Source organism: Gobius niger (assembly GCF_951799975.1).
Source record: "Gobius niger genome assembly, chromosome: 15".
NCBI classification, from domain to species: Eukaryota; Metazoa; Chordata; class Actinopteri; order Gobiiformes; family Gobiidae; genus Gobius; species Gobius niger.
In genome coordinates, this window is record NC_136866.1 from 31,315,018 (window position 1) to 31,332,517 (window position 17,500).

Genomic DNA, 17,500 nt, shown 5'->3' on the forward strand with positions numbered 1-17,500 from the left:
CAGTTTCTGGACAGTTTCTGGACACGTTTCTGGACAGTTTCTGGACAGTTTCTTGGACACGTTTGTGGACAGTTTCTGGACAGTTTCTGGACAGTTTCTGGACAGTTTCTGGACACGTTTCTGGACAGTTTCTGGACAGTTTCTGGACACGTTTCTGGACAGTTTCTGGACAGTTTCTGGACACGTTTCTGGACAGTTTCTGGACAGTTTCTGGACAGTTTCTGGACAGTTTCTGGACACGTTTCTGGACAGTTTCTGGACAGTTTCTGGACACGTTTCTGGACAGTTTCTGGACAGTTTCTGGACAGTTTCTGGACAGTTTCTGGACAGTTTCTGGGACACGTTTCTGGATAGTTTCTGGACAGTTTCTGAACAGTTTCTGGACAGTTTCTGGACAGTTTCTGGATAGTTTCTGAACAGTTTCTGGACAGTTTCTGGACAGTTTCTGGATAGTTTCTGGACACGTTTCTGGACACGTTTCTGAACAGTTTCTGGATAGTTTCTGGACACGTTTCTGGACACGTTTCTGAACAGTTTCTGGATAGTTTCTGGACAGTTTCTGGACAGTTTCTGGACAGTTTCTGGACACGTTTCTGGACAGTTTCTGGACAGTTTCTGGACAGTTTCTGGAGAGTTTTCTGGATAGTTTCTGGACAGTTTCTGGACAGTTTCTGGACAGTTTCTGGACACGTTTCTGGACAGTTTCTGGACACGTTTCTGGACACGTTTCTGGACAGTTTCTGGACAGTTTCTGGACAGTTTCTGGACAGTTTCTGGACACGTTTCTGGACACGTTTCTGGACAGTTTCTGGACAGTTTCTGGACACGTTTCTGGACACGTTTCTGGACAGTTTCTGGATAGTTTCTTGGACACGTTTCTGGACAGTTTCTGGATAGTTTCTTGGACACGTTTCTGGACACGTTTCTGGACACGTTTCTGGACAGTTTCTGGACAGTTTCTGGACAGTTTCTGGACAGTTTCTGGACACGTTTCTGGACACGTTTCTGGACAGTTTCTGGACAGTTTCTGGACACGTTTCTGGACAGTTTCTGGATAGTTTCTTGGACACGTTTCTGGACAGTTTCTGGATAGTTTCTTGGACACCTTTCTTGAACACGTTTGGGGACATTTCCTGTAGTAATTGAGGACCTTCTCGACGCAGTGTGGACACGGTTCTTGGACCCGTTTGGAGCTCCTCCTCCCGCCTCTCGTCCTGATGGAAGCCCGTGTCCTCCCGTCGCTCTTCGCGCTCCTCTTCCCTCCGCTCTTGGCGCTCTTCGCCGCCCCCTCCTCGGGCTTCGAGCTCTCGCTGCTGCACACGAACGACGTGCACGCTCGTGTGGAGGAGACCAGCGTGGTCTCCGGCACCTGCAGCCGCTCTAAGGGCAAGCGCTGCTTCGGGGGCGTGGCCCGCCGAGCCACGGCGGTGAAGAGGCTGCGGGGGGCGGAGCCTCACGTGCTGCTGCTCGACGCCGGAGACCAGTTCCAAGGATCCGTCTGGTTCAGTTACTACAAAGGAGCCGAGGCGGCGCATTTCATGAACGCGCTGGGATACGACGCCATGGTCAGTCTTCATCATCTTCATCATCCTCATCATTAACATCATCATCCTCACAAACATCTTCATCACAAACATCATCTTCATCACTAACATCATCCTCATCACTAACATCATCATCCTCACTAACATCATCTTCATCACTAACATCATCTTCATCACTAACATCATCATCATCTTCATCACTAACATCATCTTCATCACTAACATCATCTTCATCACTAACATCATCTTCATCATCTTCATCATCTTCATCATCTTCATCATTAACATCATCTTCATCACTAACATCATCTTCATCATCCTCATCATTAACATCATCATCCTCACAAACATCTTCATCACTAACATCATCTTCATCACTAACATCATCTTCATCATCCTCATCATTAACATCATCATCCTCACTAACATCATCATCCTCACTAACATCATCTTCATCACTAACATCATCTTCATCATCCTCATCATTAACATCATCATCCTCACTAACATCATCATCCTCACTAACATCATCTTCATCACTAACATCATCTTCATCATCCTCATCATTAACATCATCATCCTCACTAACATCATCATCCTCACTAACATCATCTTCATCACTAACATCATCTTCATCACTAACATCATCTTCATCACTAACATCATCTTCATCACTAACATCATCTTCATCACTAACATCCGGCGCGTGTGCACATTCCCAACCTGGACCTAATGGTGTGCAGACGTAGCCGCTATCGCTAAAAATGCCTTTAAAGTGGCTTGTTAGTGGCTTGTAAGTGGATTGTAAGTGGATTGTAAGTGGATTGTAAGTGGATTGTAAGTGGCTTGTAAGTGGCTTGTAAGTGGCTTGTAAGTGGATTGTAAGTGGCTTGTAAGTGGATTGTAAGTGGCTTGTAAGTGGATTGTAAGTGGATTGTAAGTGGATTGTAAGTGGCTTGTAAGTGGCTTGTAAGTGGCTTGTAAGTGGATTGTAAGTGGCTTGTAAGTGGATTGTAAGTGGCTTGTAAGTGGATTGTAAGTGGCTTGTAAGTGGATTGTAAGTGGCTTGTAAGTGGATTGTAAGTGGATTGTAAGTGGCTTGTTAGTGGCTTGTTAGTGGCTTGTAAGTGGCTTGTTAGAGGCTTGTAAGTGGCTTGTAAGTGGCTTGTAAGTGGCTTGTAAGTGGCTTGTAAGTGGCTTGTTAGTGGCTTGTAAGTGGCTTGTTAGTGGCTTGTTAGTGGCTTGTTAGTGGCCTGTAAGTGGCTTGTTAGTGGCCCGCCCATCCTCCGTGAAAATAGCCAGAGTTCTTTGCCTGGCTGCATGTTGGACTCAGTCAGAGTTTCTCCTGAAATTCGTCACTTTTCCCAATTTCCCCCTTTATTCACAAAAGCCACAGTTTTAGACTTGTACGGACTTATACTAACCCTCTGTCAGCGAAAGAAGTTTTAATTTGGATATTTTTGCCTCCAAATTCAGCTTTTTCTGGACTGTACAATCACAGGAAGTTCAGTTAGGCTGTTTCCTGTCCGTCTCTCTGTGTGTTCCTCGTGCTATCTGGGTCTCACCAAACTATTGCTTCACATATCGGGTGCTTTGGGGCTGGAGCACCCTCTCAACGACTCTTTGGCCGGGCCAGGGGAATTTACCCTAATTACAAAATGATTCAATATATTATTTTCCAAACTGTAGTTCAGTTTTCTGCAAATGCACAATCTTTCATTAGATTAATGTAAAATCGGCTCTGTCATTCACAGCCTGTGTAGCTTCATTGGTAGAGAGTCTGGACTTTCAGCTCTCAGTGATCGCGAGGTCGTCTCAGGTGAAGGCAGTTGCTTGTCCAAACACAGCTTTGACTTTTTTCTAATGCTTTCTCCTTTTACATGGGCTGCTGCACATCGTCCGAGCCTAAAACTCATGAGCGTGGGGTATTTCATGAGATATTTGTCAGTTCGGCTCTCACATATCCTATACCAGTGCAGCGTCATAGACAGAGTGTTGGGTTCCCAACCATGGGACTCCTGGATCAATTCAGACCTTGCCTCTTTTTTTTTTCTTTTTCAGATTTTATAGCGTTGCACGTTTACATGTCCTTCATCTCTCGGATGTTTTTATTTAATTTCATTGATGCCCTCGATCATCCAGTCTTCTTTTTTCTCCAACGTCCGCCTGATGGAGCTTCAGAACCATAACAGACCCGCCCCAGACCCTGCACTGATGAGTCACAGCCGGTGAAGCTTCAAGTGTTTGGGCCAAATAGAAACAACGTCCTTCAGTCCTTTTCCCAAACGTGTCACTTTTATATCAACATGTCAAAGCTCACGTCTAAACGGTCCCTCAGCTCAGGAACGTGACTCACAAAGCTGCTCCACACAGTCTGGAGTTCCTTCATTTATTAACTCTGTCCTTTCCAAGCTCAGAAAATCATCACATTCTGAAGCTCCATCAGGCGGACGTCAGAGAGAAACAAACTGTGGTTCCTCTGGTTCACCCACACTTCAACTCAGCGCGTTTTCACGGCAAATCTAAACGTTTCTTGAGAAAAGTAGCAACAACACAATCAACAAGCGATAAAAACAAGTGCTGAAAAAGCCACAAAGCAGCGACGAAAACGGGATCAAAGTAACAAGAACAAAAAAGTGGCAAAAAATGAGATGAAAAGTGACGACACGGCTCAACCCGTTTAGATCCGTTTTGTAGGACTTAGCTTTCAAATGAGGCGTGGCTCTCGCCGAGAGGCTGTGACCTGCAGTCGAGAAGCTTTTAGATCAACTTTATTCATCACATATACAAGGTCCCAGAAGCAGTGACCGAGTGAGGTCACGGTCTGTGAGGTCACGGTCTGTGAGGCCACGGTCTGTGAGGCCACGGTCTGTGAGGTCACGGTCTGTGAGGTCACGGTCTGTGAGGTCACGGTCTGTGAGGTCACGGTCTGTGAGGTCACGGTCTGTGAGGTCACGGTCTGTGAGGCCACGGTCTGTGAGGTCACGGTCTGTGAGGTCACGGTCTGTGAGGTCACGGTCTGTGAGGTCACGGTCTGTGAGGCCACGGTCTGTGAGGTCACGGTCTGTGAGGTCACGGTCTGTGAGGTCACGGTCTGTGAGGTCACGGTCTGTGAGGTCACGGTCTGTGAGGTCACGGTCTGTGAGGTCACGGTCTGTGAGGCCACGGTCTGTGAGGCCACGGTCTGTGAGGTCACGGTCTGTGAGGTCACGGTCTGTGAGGTCACGGTCTGTGAGGTCACGGTCTGTGAGGTCACGGTCTGTGAGGTCACGGTTGCCGTGTTTACAGTTTCAGTGTTTACGGTTTTCCTGACGCAGACGAACCCATTTCACTGATTAAACCTCGTAAATCTCAGAAACTGCAGCGTCAGAATCTGCAGTCCCTGAACCTGCAGTCCCTGAACCTGCAGTCCCTGAACCTGCAGTCCCTGAACGCCTCATCAGTCAGTCTTTAACCTGGAGTCTGCCTGTGTCACATGTAAATAACCATTAATGATGTTTGATCAGTTAAAAATGGAATGAAATAAAATGAAAAATCAACAAAAAATTGTAAAAGGTGTTATTTTCTGTCCTTTTGTCGTCTGTTCATGACGTTTGCAGCTCATTTTCACACATTTCTGAAGTTTGTTTCAACATCGATTTGGAAAAAGTCCCACAAATGTAGAAACTGTATAAACTCTGTGTCTGAGTCAGAATCAGGAGAGTTTTATTGTCTGTGTGTCTGAAGTTCTGTCCGGCTTTTGTAGAGGCGGAACTATTTATATCTAAGTCTAGTTCTGTGGTTCCAGGCCTTGGAGAACCTTGAGTTCCATAACGTGTTGTTCTGTGGTTCCAGGCCTTGGAGAACCATGAGTTCCATAACGTGTTGTTCTGTGGTTCCAGGCCTTGGAGAACCATGAGTTCCATAACGTGTTGTTCTGTGGTTCCAGGCCTTGGAGAACCATGAGTACGATAACGTGTTGTTCTGTGGTTCCAGGCCTTGGAGAACCATGAGTTCCATAACGTGTTGTTCTGTGGTTCCAGGCCTTGGAGAACCATGAGTACGATAACGTGTTGTTCTGTGGTTCCAGGCCTTGGAGAACCATGAGTACGATAACGTGTTGTTCTGTGGTTCCAGGCCTTGGAGAACCATGAGTTCCATAACGTGTTGTTCTTTGGTTCCAGGCCTTGGAGAACCATGAGTTCGATAACGTGTTGTTCTGTGGTTCCAGGCCTTGGAGAACCATGAGTTCCATAACGTGTTGTTCTTTGGTTCCAGGCCTTGGGGAACCTTGAGTTCCATAACGTGTTGTTCTTTGGTTCCAGGCCTTGGAGAACCATGAGTTCCATAACGTGTTGTTCTGTGGTTCCAGGCCTTGGGGAACCTTGAGTTCCATAACGTGTTGTTCTGTGGTTCCAGGCCTTGGGGAACCATGAGTTCCATAACGTGTTGTTCTTTGGTTCCAGGCCTTGGGGAACCATGAGTTCGATAACGTGTTGTTCTGTGGTTCCAGGCCTTGGAGAACCATGAGTTCCATAACGTGTTGTTCTGTGGTTCCAGGCCTTGGGGAACCATGAGTTCGATAACGTGTTGTTCTGTGGTTCCAGGCCTTGGAGAACCATGAGTTCGATAACGTGTTGTTCTGTGGTTCCAGGCCTTGGAGAACCATGAGTTCGATAACGTGTTGTTCTGTGGTTCCAGGCCTTGGAGAACCATGAGTTCCATAACGTGTTGTTCTTTGGTTCCAGGCCTTGGGGAACCTTGAGTTCCATAACGTGTTGTTCTTTGGTTCCAGGCCTTGGAGAACCATGAGTTCGATAACGTGTTGTTCTGTGGTTCCAGGCCTTGGGGAACCTTGAGTTCCATAACGTGTTGTTCTTTGGTTCCAGGCCTTGGAGAACCACGAGTTCCATAACGTGTTGTTCTGTGGTTCCAGGCCTTGGGGAACCATGAGTTCCATAACGTGTTGTTCTGTGGTTCCAGGCCTTGGAGAACCATGAGTTCCATAACGTGTTGTTCTTTGGTTCCAGGCCTTGGGGAACCATGAGTTCGATAACGGGGTCTCGGGGCTGATGGAGCCGTTCCTGGAGCAGGTCCGATGTCCCGTCCTCAGCTCTAACATCCGAGTGGAGCCGCCGCTGGACTCCACCTTCGGCGCCGCCTTCAGGCCGTACGTGGTGCTGCGCGTGGGGGAGGAGCAGGTGGGCGTGGTCGGATACACCTCCAGGGAGACGCCGGCACTTTCAGACCCAGGTACTTCTCTCAGACCCATGTACTTCTCTCAGACTCATGTACTTCTCTCAGACTCATGTACTTCTCTCAGACTCATGTACTTCTCTCAGACTCAGGTACTTCTCTCAGACTCATGTACTTCTCTCAGACCCAGGTACTTCTCTCAGACTCATGTACTTCTCTCAGACTCATGTACTTCTCTCAGACTCAGGTACTTCTCTCAGACTCATGTACTTCTCTCAGACCCATGTACTTCTCTCAGACCCATGTACTTCTCTCAGACTCATGTACTTCTGTCACACTCATGTACTTCTCTCAGACCCATGTACTTCTCTCAGACTCAGGTACTTCTCTCAGACTCATGTACTTCTCTCAGACTCATGTACTTCTGTCACACTCATGTACTTCTCTCAGACCCATGTACTTCTCATGTACTTCTCTCAGACTCATGTACTTCTCTCAGACTCATGTACTTCTCTCAGACTCATGTACTTCTCTCAGACTCATGTACTTCTCTCAGACCCAGGTACTTCTCTCAGACTCATGTACTTCTCATGTACTTCTCTCAGACCCAGGTACTTCTCTCAGACCCAGGTACTTCTCTCAGACCCATGTACTTCTCTCAGACTCATGTACTTCTCTCAGACCCAGGTACTTCTCTCAGACTCATGTACTTCTCTCAGACCCATGTACTTCTCTCAGACTCATGTACTTCTCTCAGACTCATGTACTTCTCTCAGACCCATGTACTTCTCTCAGACTCATGTACTTCTCTCAGACCCAGGTACTTCTCTCAGACTCATGTACTTCTCTCAGACCCATGTACTTCTCTCAGACTCATGTACTTCTCTCAGACCCAGGTACTTCTCTCAGACCCATGTACTTCTCTCAGACCCATGTACTTCTCTCAGACCCATGTACTTCTCTCAGACCCAGGTACTTATCTCAGACTCATGTACTTCTCTCAGACTCAGGTACTTCTCTCAGACCCATGTACTTCTCTCAGACCCATGTACTTCTCTCAGACCCATGTACTTCTCTCAGACCCATGTACTTCTCTCAGACTCAAGTACTTTTCTCAGAATCATGTACTTCTCTCAGACTCATGTACTTCTCTCAGACTCATGTACTTCTCTCAGACTCAGGTACTTCTCTCAGACTCATGTACTTCTCTCAGACTCATGTACTCTCAGACTCATGTACTTCTCTCAGACTCAGGTACTTCTCTCAGACTCATGTACTTCTCTCAGACTCATGTACTCTCAGACTCATGTACTTCTCTCAGACTCATGTACTTCTCTCAGACTCATGTACTTCTCTCAGTCTCATGTACTTCTCTCAGACCCAGGTACTTCTCTCAGACTCATGTACTTCTCTCAGACTCATGTACTTCTCTCAGACTCATGTACTTCTCTCAGACTCATGTACTTCTCTCAGACTCATGTACTTCTCTCAGACCCATGTACTTCTCTCAGACCCATGTACTTCTCTCAGACCCATGTACTTCTCTCAGACCCAGGTACTTCTCTCAGACCCAGGTACTTCTCTCAGACTCATGTACTTCTCTCAGACTCATGTACTTCTCTCAGACCCATGTACTTCTCTCAGACTCATGTACTTCTCTCAGACCCAGGTACTTCTCTCAGACTCATGTACTTCTCTCAGACTCATGTACTTCTCTCAGACCCAGGTACTTCTCTCAGACTCATGTACTTCTCTCAGACTCATGTACTTCTCTCAGACCCAGGTACTTCTCTCAGACTCAGGTACTTCTCTCAGACCCAGGTACTTCTCTCAGACTCAGGTACTTCTCTCAGACCCAGGTACTTCTCTCAGACTCATGTACTTCTCTCAGACTCATGTACTTCTCTCAGACTCATGTACTTCTCTCAGACCCATGTACTTCTCTCAGACCCATGTACTTCTCTCAGACCCAGGTACTTCTCTCAGACTCATGTACTTCTCTCAGACTCATGTACTTCTCTCAGACTCATGTACTTCTCTCAGACTCATGTACTTCTCTCAGACTCATGTACTTCTCTCAGACTCATGTACTTCTCTCAGACTCATGTACTTCTCTCAGACCCAGGTACTTCTCTCAGACTCATGTACTTCTCTCAGACTCATGTACTTCTCTCAGACTCATGTACTTCTCATGTACTTCTCAGGTACTTCTCATGTACTTCTCATTAGGGGTGTATTCAAAATATCGATTCTTAGATATATACCGATCTAATTAAAAAAGATACAGTATCGATATTCTAGCCCTTAGTATCGATAATCCGCCCAGCCATTAGGGGGCGCAGCGGCGCCCGCGCGTCTAAAGACGCTAAGAGAAGAAGAAGAAAAAATACTTGTGGAAAATGTCGAAGATTTTAGAAGCGCCGTTGTCTTTAAAAGCAGACGTTTGGACACACTTTGGTTTTAAAGCAAAGGAAGGAAACCACGGGATCGATAAAACAAATACCATCTGCAAACCCTGCCAGGCTGCTACACCGGTAATACCGCTAACCTGCTGCCCACCTGCAAACACGCCACGCCAACACGGGACCCCACGCAAACGACTCTGGACAACGCAACATCCAAGCTTCATCTAACTCAGTCCGTGCACAGAAGATTACGGATTCTGAGGTGCTTTATATTTGCAAAGGTTTATGTCCCTACAGTGTTGTCGAGAACACAGGCTTTCGCTTTATGATAAACACGTTAGATCCTCGTTATGTGATCCCTGCCCGCAGCTACATGACCGACAAAGCAGTACCGAGGATGTATGACAAAGTCAAAGACAGTGTTAAGTCGGCCGTGAGTTCTGCCTCACGAGTGGCACTGACGTGTGACGGGTCCTCGATTGTAGATTGTAGATTGTAGATTGTAGATTGTAGATTGTAGATTGTAGATTGATCCTCGTGTGACGGGTCCTCGATTCGTAGCTTTTACATCGCGAGCCACGGGAGCGTTTGTTACAATAACTTGCCGTTACGTTAACGAGGAGTGGGAGCTGATGCCGCACGTTTTACAAACACGAGCCATGCACGAGAGCCAAACGGGCTCAAACATTGCGGAGTTACTGAAAGCGGCGCTGGAGGAGTGGGACCTCGTATCCAAAGACCCGGCTATTGTCTCTGACAACGCCGCAAATATGAGCGTTGCAGCGGAGCTTGCTGGTATGTTACATTTCAGATGCTTCGCTCACACGTTAGACTTGGCCTCGCAGCGTGCGCTGAAGCTTCCTGCTGTCGCTCCTGCTGTCGCTGGTCTTTTGGGCCGTGTTAGACGCACATCCACCTTCTTCAAGCGCAGCACCACAGCCACGTACGAGCTACCTGAGCACAAACTGATCAATGACGTTGTGACGCGCTGGAATAGTGCACATGATATGCTGGACCTGCTGTCTCCGCTGCTCTTCTGTCCAACGAGCTGAGAAAAACCGAGAAAGAAGTTTGCACCCTATGCGAGTCGGACATTACATCTGCGGAGGAGAGAGTGGATGCAATGAAGCCCATGAAGACTCTTGTAATGTCAAAAGAAATCTCTCCAACACTGTCTGTTGTGGCCGCTCTTGAAATAGTGAGAGAAATCAAAGCAGCTCTTTGCCAAAATTTGAGCAAGAGGTACATGGATCAGCAGAAAGAGACCATGTACAGAGCCTCTGGAAAGTATTCATACACCTTGAACTTTTGCACATTTTGTCATGTTTACAACCCTAAACATAAAGATTTTATTTTTATTTTTTTACTGAACGTTCACACACAAGTAACAGACGACTGTGAAGTGAAAGCAAAATGATACATGATTCTGTGATTTTTCAAAAAATAGAAAAGTGAAAAGTGGGGCTTGCATAAGTATCATACAGCATGAATGAATACTTTGTGGAACCCCCTTTTGATGCAATAACAGCAGAAAGTCTTTTGGGGTTTGACTCTACAAGATTTGCTCATGTAGAGACTGACATTTTAGCCCATTCCTCTTTACAAAACAACTCCAGCTCTGTCACATTAGAAGGAGAGCGTTTGTGAACAGCAGTTTTCAGATCTTTCCACAGATTTTCAATAGGATTTAGGTCAGGACTTTGACTGGGCCATTCTAGCACATTAATATGTTTTTATTGAACCATTCCATTGTAGATTTATCTTTGTGTTTAGGGTCATTGTCCTGCTGAAGGTGAATCTCCGCCCCAGCCTCAGTTCTCTTGTGACTCCAGCAGGTTTTCCTCCAAAATGTCCCTGTATTTGGCTCCATCCATCTTCACAACTATTCTTACACTCTCCCCAGTCCCCGCTGAGGAAAAGCAGCCCCACAGCATGATGCTCCCCCCCGTATATCTGACACTGGGGATGGTGCACTCAGGACCATGAGCAGTGTCAGGTTTGCTCCATACATAACGTTTGTCTCATCTGACCAAAGCTCCTTCTTCCACATGGAGCTGTGTCCTCCATATGACTTCTACAAACTTCAAACGGGATTTCTTATGGCCTCCTTTCAATAATGTCTTTCTTCTTCCACTCGTCCATGAAGGCCAGATTTGTGTAGATACGACTTATAGTTGTCCCATGTACAGATTCCCCCAGCTCAGCGGCAGGACTTCACAGCTCCTCCAGAGTTATCTTGGGGCACTTGGTTGCATTTCTCACCAGTGTCTCCTTGTTCAGTTTGTTAGTTTAGGTGAACAGCCGTGTCTTGGTAAGTCTGCAGTGGTGCTTTACTCTTTCCATTTCTGAATGATGGATTGAACAGTTGCTCCGGGAGATGTTTAAATCTTGGGAAATCTTTGTATAACTTAATGCTGCTTTAAACTTCTCCACAGCTTTATCCCTGACCTCTCTGGTGCTCCTGGACCTTCATGATGTTGTTTAGTGACCACAGCTCTGAGGGCCTGAAAGAACAGCTGTAATTATACTGAGAGTAGATTACACACAGGTGCCTCTATTTAACCGTTAGGCCAAGGTTTGAACATTCTGGAGTCATTAGAAATGTTTTAAAGGCAATTTAATGCACTCAGAAAATGCTGTATGATACTTATGCACACCCCACTTTTCACTTTTCTATTTTTTGAAAAATAACAGAATCATGTATCATTTTGCTTTCACTTCACAGTCGTCTGTTACTTGTGTGTGAACGTTCAGTAAAAAAAATCTAAATAAAATCTTTATGTTTAGGGCTGTAAACATGACACAATGTGCAAAAGTCCGAGGTGTATGAATACTTTCCAGAGGCTCTGTATGTTCAGCGCTGGATCCAAGATTCAAAGCTTTGCCCTTCCTTCCTGATGATGAACGAGAGGAAATATATTTGAGAATTACTGCAGAAGCCAGAAGAATTCAAGAACTATTTCAGGTAAGCCCTTTCCCTGTATCATTAACATTAGCATAATGTGTTAGCATTACTTGGTTAAAAAACTTTTTTTTTTTAAACATATAGGCCTATACACCAAATGTAATAAAACAAGATATTTTGTTCACAATTTCAAATTCATAATATGTTAGAGCTTAAAAAAAAATGGTTTAAAAAATATACTTAGTAAGTAAAGCACTATACTAGTAAAACAATATATTTATAAAGGTTTGTCAGTTCATTGCATTAAATAAAAGGCTAATTAATATATGTTCATTATAGAATTAACTATGGGTTTATTGGTAACAAATCTGTATTTTGCATTAAAGGAAGAGGCTGAAGGGAAGCCATGAGAGGAGACGATCATGTGGAAGACGAGGATGACATTCCTGCCAGCCCACCACACAAGAAGAAAAAGGACTTGTGCTGTTTGGCTGATCTGCTTGGTTCAACTTCCAGTGCAGGCCCTGCTGAGAGACACAAACCCACACAGGCCCAGGCAGAAGAGGAGATGTGGAGGTACAAGGAGGCAGCACTTCAAACCCTCACAGGCCCAGGCAGAAGAAGAGATGTCGAGGTACAAGGAGGCAGCACTTCAAACCCACACAGGCCCAGGCAGAAGAAGAGATGTGGAGGTACAAGGAGGCAGCACTTCAAAACCTCACAGGCCCAGGCAGAAGAACAGATGTGGAGGTACAAGAGGCAGCACTTCAAACCACACAGGCCCAGGCAGAAGAACAGATGTGGAGGTACAGGAGGCAGCACTTCAAACCCTCACAGGCCCAGGCAGAAGAAGAGATGTGGAGGTACAAGAGGCAGCACTTCAAACCCTCACAGGCCCAGGCAGAAGAAGAGATGTGGAGGTACAGGAGGCAGCACTTCAAACCCACACAGGCCCAGGCAGAAGAAGAGATGTGGAGGTACAGGAGGCAGCACTTCAAACCCTCACAGGCCCAGGCAGAAGAGGAGATGTCGAGGTACAAGGAGGCAGCACTTCAAACCCTCACAGGCCCAGGCAGAAGAAGAGATGTGGAGGTACAAGGAGGCAGCACTTCAAACCCACACAGGCCCAGGCAGAAGAAGAGATGTGGAGGTACAAGGAGGCAGCACTTCAAACCCACACAGGCCCAGGCAGAAGAGGAGATGTGGAGGTACAGGAGGCAGCACTTCAAAACCACACAGGCCCAGGCAGAAGAAGAGATGTCGAGGTACAAGGAGGCAGCACTTCAAACCCACTCAGGCCCAGGCAGAAGAAGAGATGTGGAGGTACAAGGAGGCAGCACTTCAAACCCACACAGGCCCAGGCAGAAGAAGAGATGTCGAGGTACAGGAGGCAGCACTTCAAACCCTCACAGGCCCAGGCAGAAGAGGAGATGTCGAGGTACAAGGAGGCAGCACTTCAAACCCTCACAGGCCCAGGCAGAAGAAGAGATGTGGAGGTACAAGGAGGCAGCACTTCAAACCCACACAGGCCCAGGCAGAAGAAGAGATGTGGAGGTACAAGAGGCAGCACTTCAAACCCTCACAGGCCCAGGCAGAAGAAGAGATGTGGAGGTACAAGGAGGCAGCACTTCAAACCCTCACAGGCCCAGGCAGAAGAAGAGATGTGGAGGTACAAGAGGCAGCACTTCAAACCCTCACAGGCCCAGGCAGAAGAAGAGATGTGGAGGTACAGGAGGCAGCACTTCAAACCCTCACAGGCCCAGGCAGAAGAAGAGATGTGGAGGTACAAGAGGCAGCACTTCAAACCCTCACAGGCCCAGGCAGAAGAAGAGATGTGGAGGTACAAGGAGGCAGCACTTCAAACCCACACAGGCCCAGGCAGAAGAAGAGATGTCGAGGTACAAGGAGGCAGCACTTCAAACCCACACAGGCCCAGGCAGAAGAGGAGATGTGGAGGTACAGGAGGCAGCACTTCAAAACCACACAGGCCCAGGCAGAAGAAGAGATGTGGAGGTACAAGGAGGCAGCACTTCAAACCCTCACAGGCCCAGGCAGAAGAGGAGATGTGGAGGTACAAGGAGGCAGCACTTCAAACCCACACAGGCCCAGGCAGAAGAACAGATGTGGAGGTACAAGGAGGCAGCACTTCAAAACCACACAGGCCCAGGCAGAAGAACAGATGTGGAGGTACAAGAGGCAGCACTTCAAACCCTCACAGGCCCAGGCAGAAGAAGAGATGTGGAGGTACAAGGAGGCAGCACTTCAAACCCACACAGGCCCAGGCAGAAGAAGAGATGTGGAGGTACAAGAGGCAGCACTTCAAACCCTCACAGGCCCAGGCAGAAGAAGAGATGTGGAGGTACAAGGAGGCAGCACTTCAAACCCTCACAGGCCCAGGCAGAAGAAGAGATGTGGAGGTACAAGGAGGCAGCACTTCAAACCCACACAGGCCCAGGCAGAAGAAGAGATGTCGAGGTACAAGGAGGCAGCACTTCAAACCCACTCAGGCCCAGGCAGAAGAAGAGATGTCGAGGTACAAGAGGCAGCACTTCCCTCTTGCTGAAGGAAGTCCACTCAGTTGGTGGAAAGAGCACCAGAATGAATATCCACTAATGCCACAGCAAAGTGCACCTGTGCGTCTCCTCGGAGCGTGTTTTCTCCACGGCAGGACCTGTACTGTAATACTATATATATATTGTAACAGCTCAGAGAAGTGCACTCAGCTCAAACCATGTGGACCAACTTCTGTTTCTGAACAAACATCTCAGGTCATAGGATAAAGCTGGCATTACCAAGAGAATCCTCGGGTTATATTTTTATTGTTGCACTAGTTTGTGTTCAACCTGCCTTTTTGAGGATTCACCTGGTTTTAGCCTTTTGATTTTAAAATCCATTCCGTTATGAGGTGGATTTATTGTTGTGCCAAATGGTAAAGCAAGATGTAGCATTTTGAGGGATTTACTGAGTGAAAAACTTTATGTCAGTACATGGTATCACAAAAAAGAATTGAATCACCAAGACTTTGTGATTGTTTGAGATCAGACTGGAACTGTACCCTTGGAAAGTTAAATGTTGACTTGTAATTTCCAGATTAATATTGATCTGTCGACCATTTATCTGAGCAAACATTTAAGCAAAATGCACTTTGTTATGATGCACTTTTGTCTTCAATAAATTGCAGAAAAATGCAGTTCTGTTTGTTGAGTAAATGTGTTCAGCATTAACTAGTTAGAATCGTATCGAATCGTATCGAGACCTGTGTATCGAGGTATGTATCGTATCGCCAGGTTCTCCAAGGTATACAGTCCTACTTCTCATGTACTTCTCATGTACTTCTCATGTACTTCTCATGTACTTCTCATGTACTTCTCATGTACTTCTCATGTACTTCTCATGTACTTCTCATGTACTTCTCATGTACTTCTCACGTACTTCTCATGTACGTCTCGTGTACTTCCCGGGTACTCGGTTCATGTGGGGGTTGAACCTGGAGCTGCTTCATTTCCCGCTGGAGGAGTTTCTTACATTCACCATGACCTCATCCACATTCAGAGATGGACAGACTGAGGGGGAGGGAGGGAGGGAGGGAGGGAGGGAGGGAGTGAGGGAGGGAGGGAGAGAGTATGTGAGGGAGTGAAGGAGGGAGGGAGTGAGGGAGGGAGGGAGAGAGTATGTGAGGGAGTGAAGGAGGGAGGGAGGGAGTGAGGGAGGGAGGGAGGGGGGGAGGGAGGGAGTATGTGAGGGAGTATGTGAGGGAGGGAGGGAGTATGTGAGGGAGTATGTGAGGGAGTATGTGAGGGAGGGAGGGAGTATGTGAGGGAGTATGTGAGGGAGGGAGGGGGGGAGGGAGTATGTGAGGGAGGGAGGGAGGGGGGAGGGAGAGAGGGGGGGAGGGAGGGAGTATGTGAGGGAGTATGTGAGGGAGGGGCTGAAGCGGGATCGAGGGACTGGGAGGTATTTACCGGACGGGGACCGGAAAGGGCTGAGGTCCTGCTCCTCCAGATAACACTTATTTAACCTCTTAACCCCCGCCTTCCCTGACTGCATCTGCTCCAGCTTTACCTAAATCTAAAGCTTCACGGCTGGAGAGAAACAGTGTCAGGCCTGATTTGAAAGCTAAGGCCTCGTCTCAGTTTGTTGCTTTTTTCCGTTGCTTTCTTGTTTGTGTTTCATGGCTCTTTTGTTGCTTCTTTGTGCGGCTTTAAGCTCTTAGATTTGGGTAAAGCTGACCTGGGTAAGGGTGGGGGTTGTGACGAGGGTGGGGGGTTGTGACGAGGGGGGGGGGGGTGACCAGTGTGAGAACCTGATGTTTCTTCTCTGTCAATGATTCATCTGCAGCTCATCTGTTTTAGGTCAAACATTGGCTCAGAGAGAGTTCTGTTACAAAGTCCATCAGTACAAGTACAAATACTGCAGTAAAAGTACAAATACTGCAGTTCAAGTACAAATACTGCAGTAAAAGTACAAATACTGCAGTAAAAGTACAAATACTGCAGTAAAAGTACAAATACGAAGTACAAATACTGCAGTACAAGTACAAATACTGCAGTTCAAGTACAAATACTGCAGTAAAAGTACAAATACTGCAGTAAAAGTACAAATACTAAGTACAAATACTGCAGTAAAAGTACAAATACTGCAGTAAAAGTACAAATACTGCAGTTCAAGTACAAATACTGCAGTAAAAGTACAAATACTGCAGTAAAAGTACAAATACTAAGTACAAATACTGCAGTAAAAGTACAAATACTGCAGTAAAAGTACAAATACTGCAGTTCAAGTACAAATACTGCAGTAAAAGTACAAATACTGCAGTAAAAGTACAAATACTAAGTACAAATACTGCAGTACAAGTACAAACACTGCAGTAAAAGTACAAATACTGCAGTACAAGTACAAATACTGCAGTAAAAGTACAAATACTGCAGTAAAAGTACAAATACTGCAGTAAAAGTACAAATACGACAGCCCGAATATCCCTGCAGTAAAAGTACAAATACTGCCGTAAAAGTACAAATACTGCAGTAAAAGTACAAATACTGCAGTAAAAGTACAAATACTGCAGTAAAAGTACAAATACGACAGCCCGAATATCCCTGCAGTAAAAGTACAAATACTGCCGTAAAAGTACAAATACTGCAGTAAAAGTACAAATACTGCAGTAAAAGTACAAATACTGCAGTAAAAGTACAAATACGACAGCCCGAATATCCCTGCAGTAAAAGTACAAATACTGCAGTAAAAGTACAAATACTGCCGTAAAAGTACAAATACTGCAGTACAAGTACAAATACGACAGCTCGAATATCCCTGCAGTAAAAGTAGAGACTGAATCTGTGTACTTGTACTGTGTTCTTGCTTCAGGGCCGCTGCTGCACTTCGAGGAGGAGCTGAGCGCCCTCCAGAGGCAGGTGGACAAACTGCAGACTCTGGGGGTGAATAAGATCATCGCTCTGGGTCACTCCGGCTTC

The 17,500-nt window shown here is 46.3% G+C and overlaps 1 protein-coding gene across 1 annotated transcript in view; it reads left to right on the forward strand.

The window, feature by feature from the left end:
* Positions 1–1,213: 1,213 nt before the first annotated feature.
* The window catches only part of nt5e (5'-nucleotidase, ecto (CD73)), a 32,252-nt gene continuing 15,965 nt past the window's right edge, over positions 1,214–17,500 (forward strand). Inside the window, 3 exon segments of the mRNA XM_079572084.1 lie at positions 1,214–1,565; positions 6,554–6,776; positions 17,394–17,500. The exon segment at positions 17,394–17,500 is cut by the window's right edge and continues 82 nt beyond it. Coding sequence (XP_079428210.1) covers positions 1,218–1,565; positions 6,554–6,776; positions 17,394–17,500 — 678 coding nt within the window. The 5' untranslated portion in view covers positions 1,214–1,217.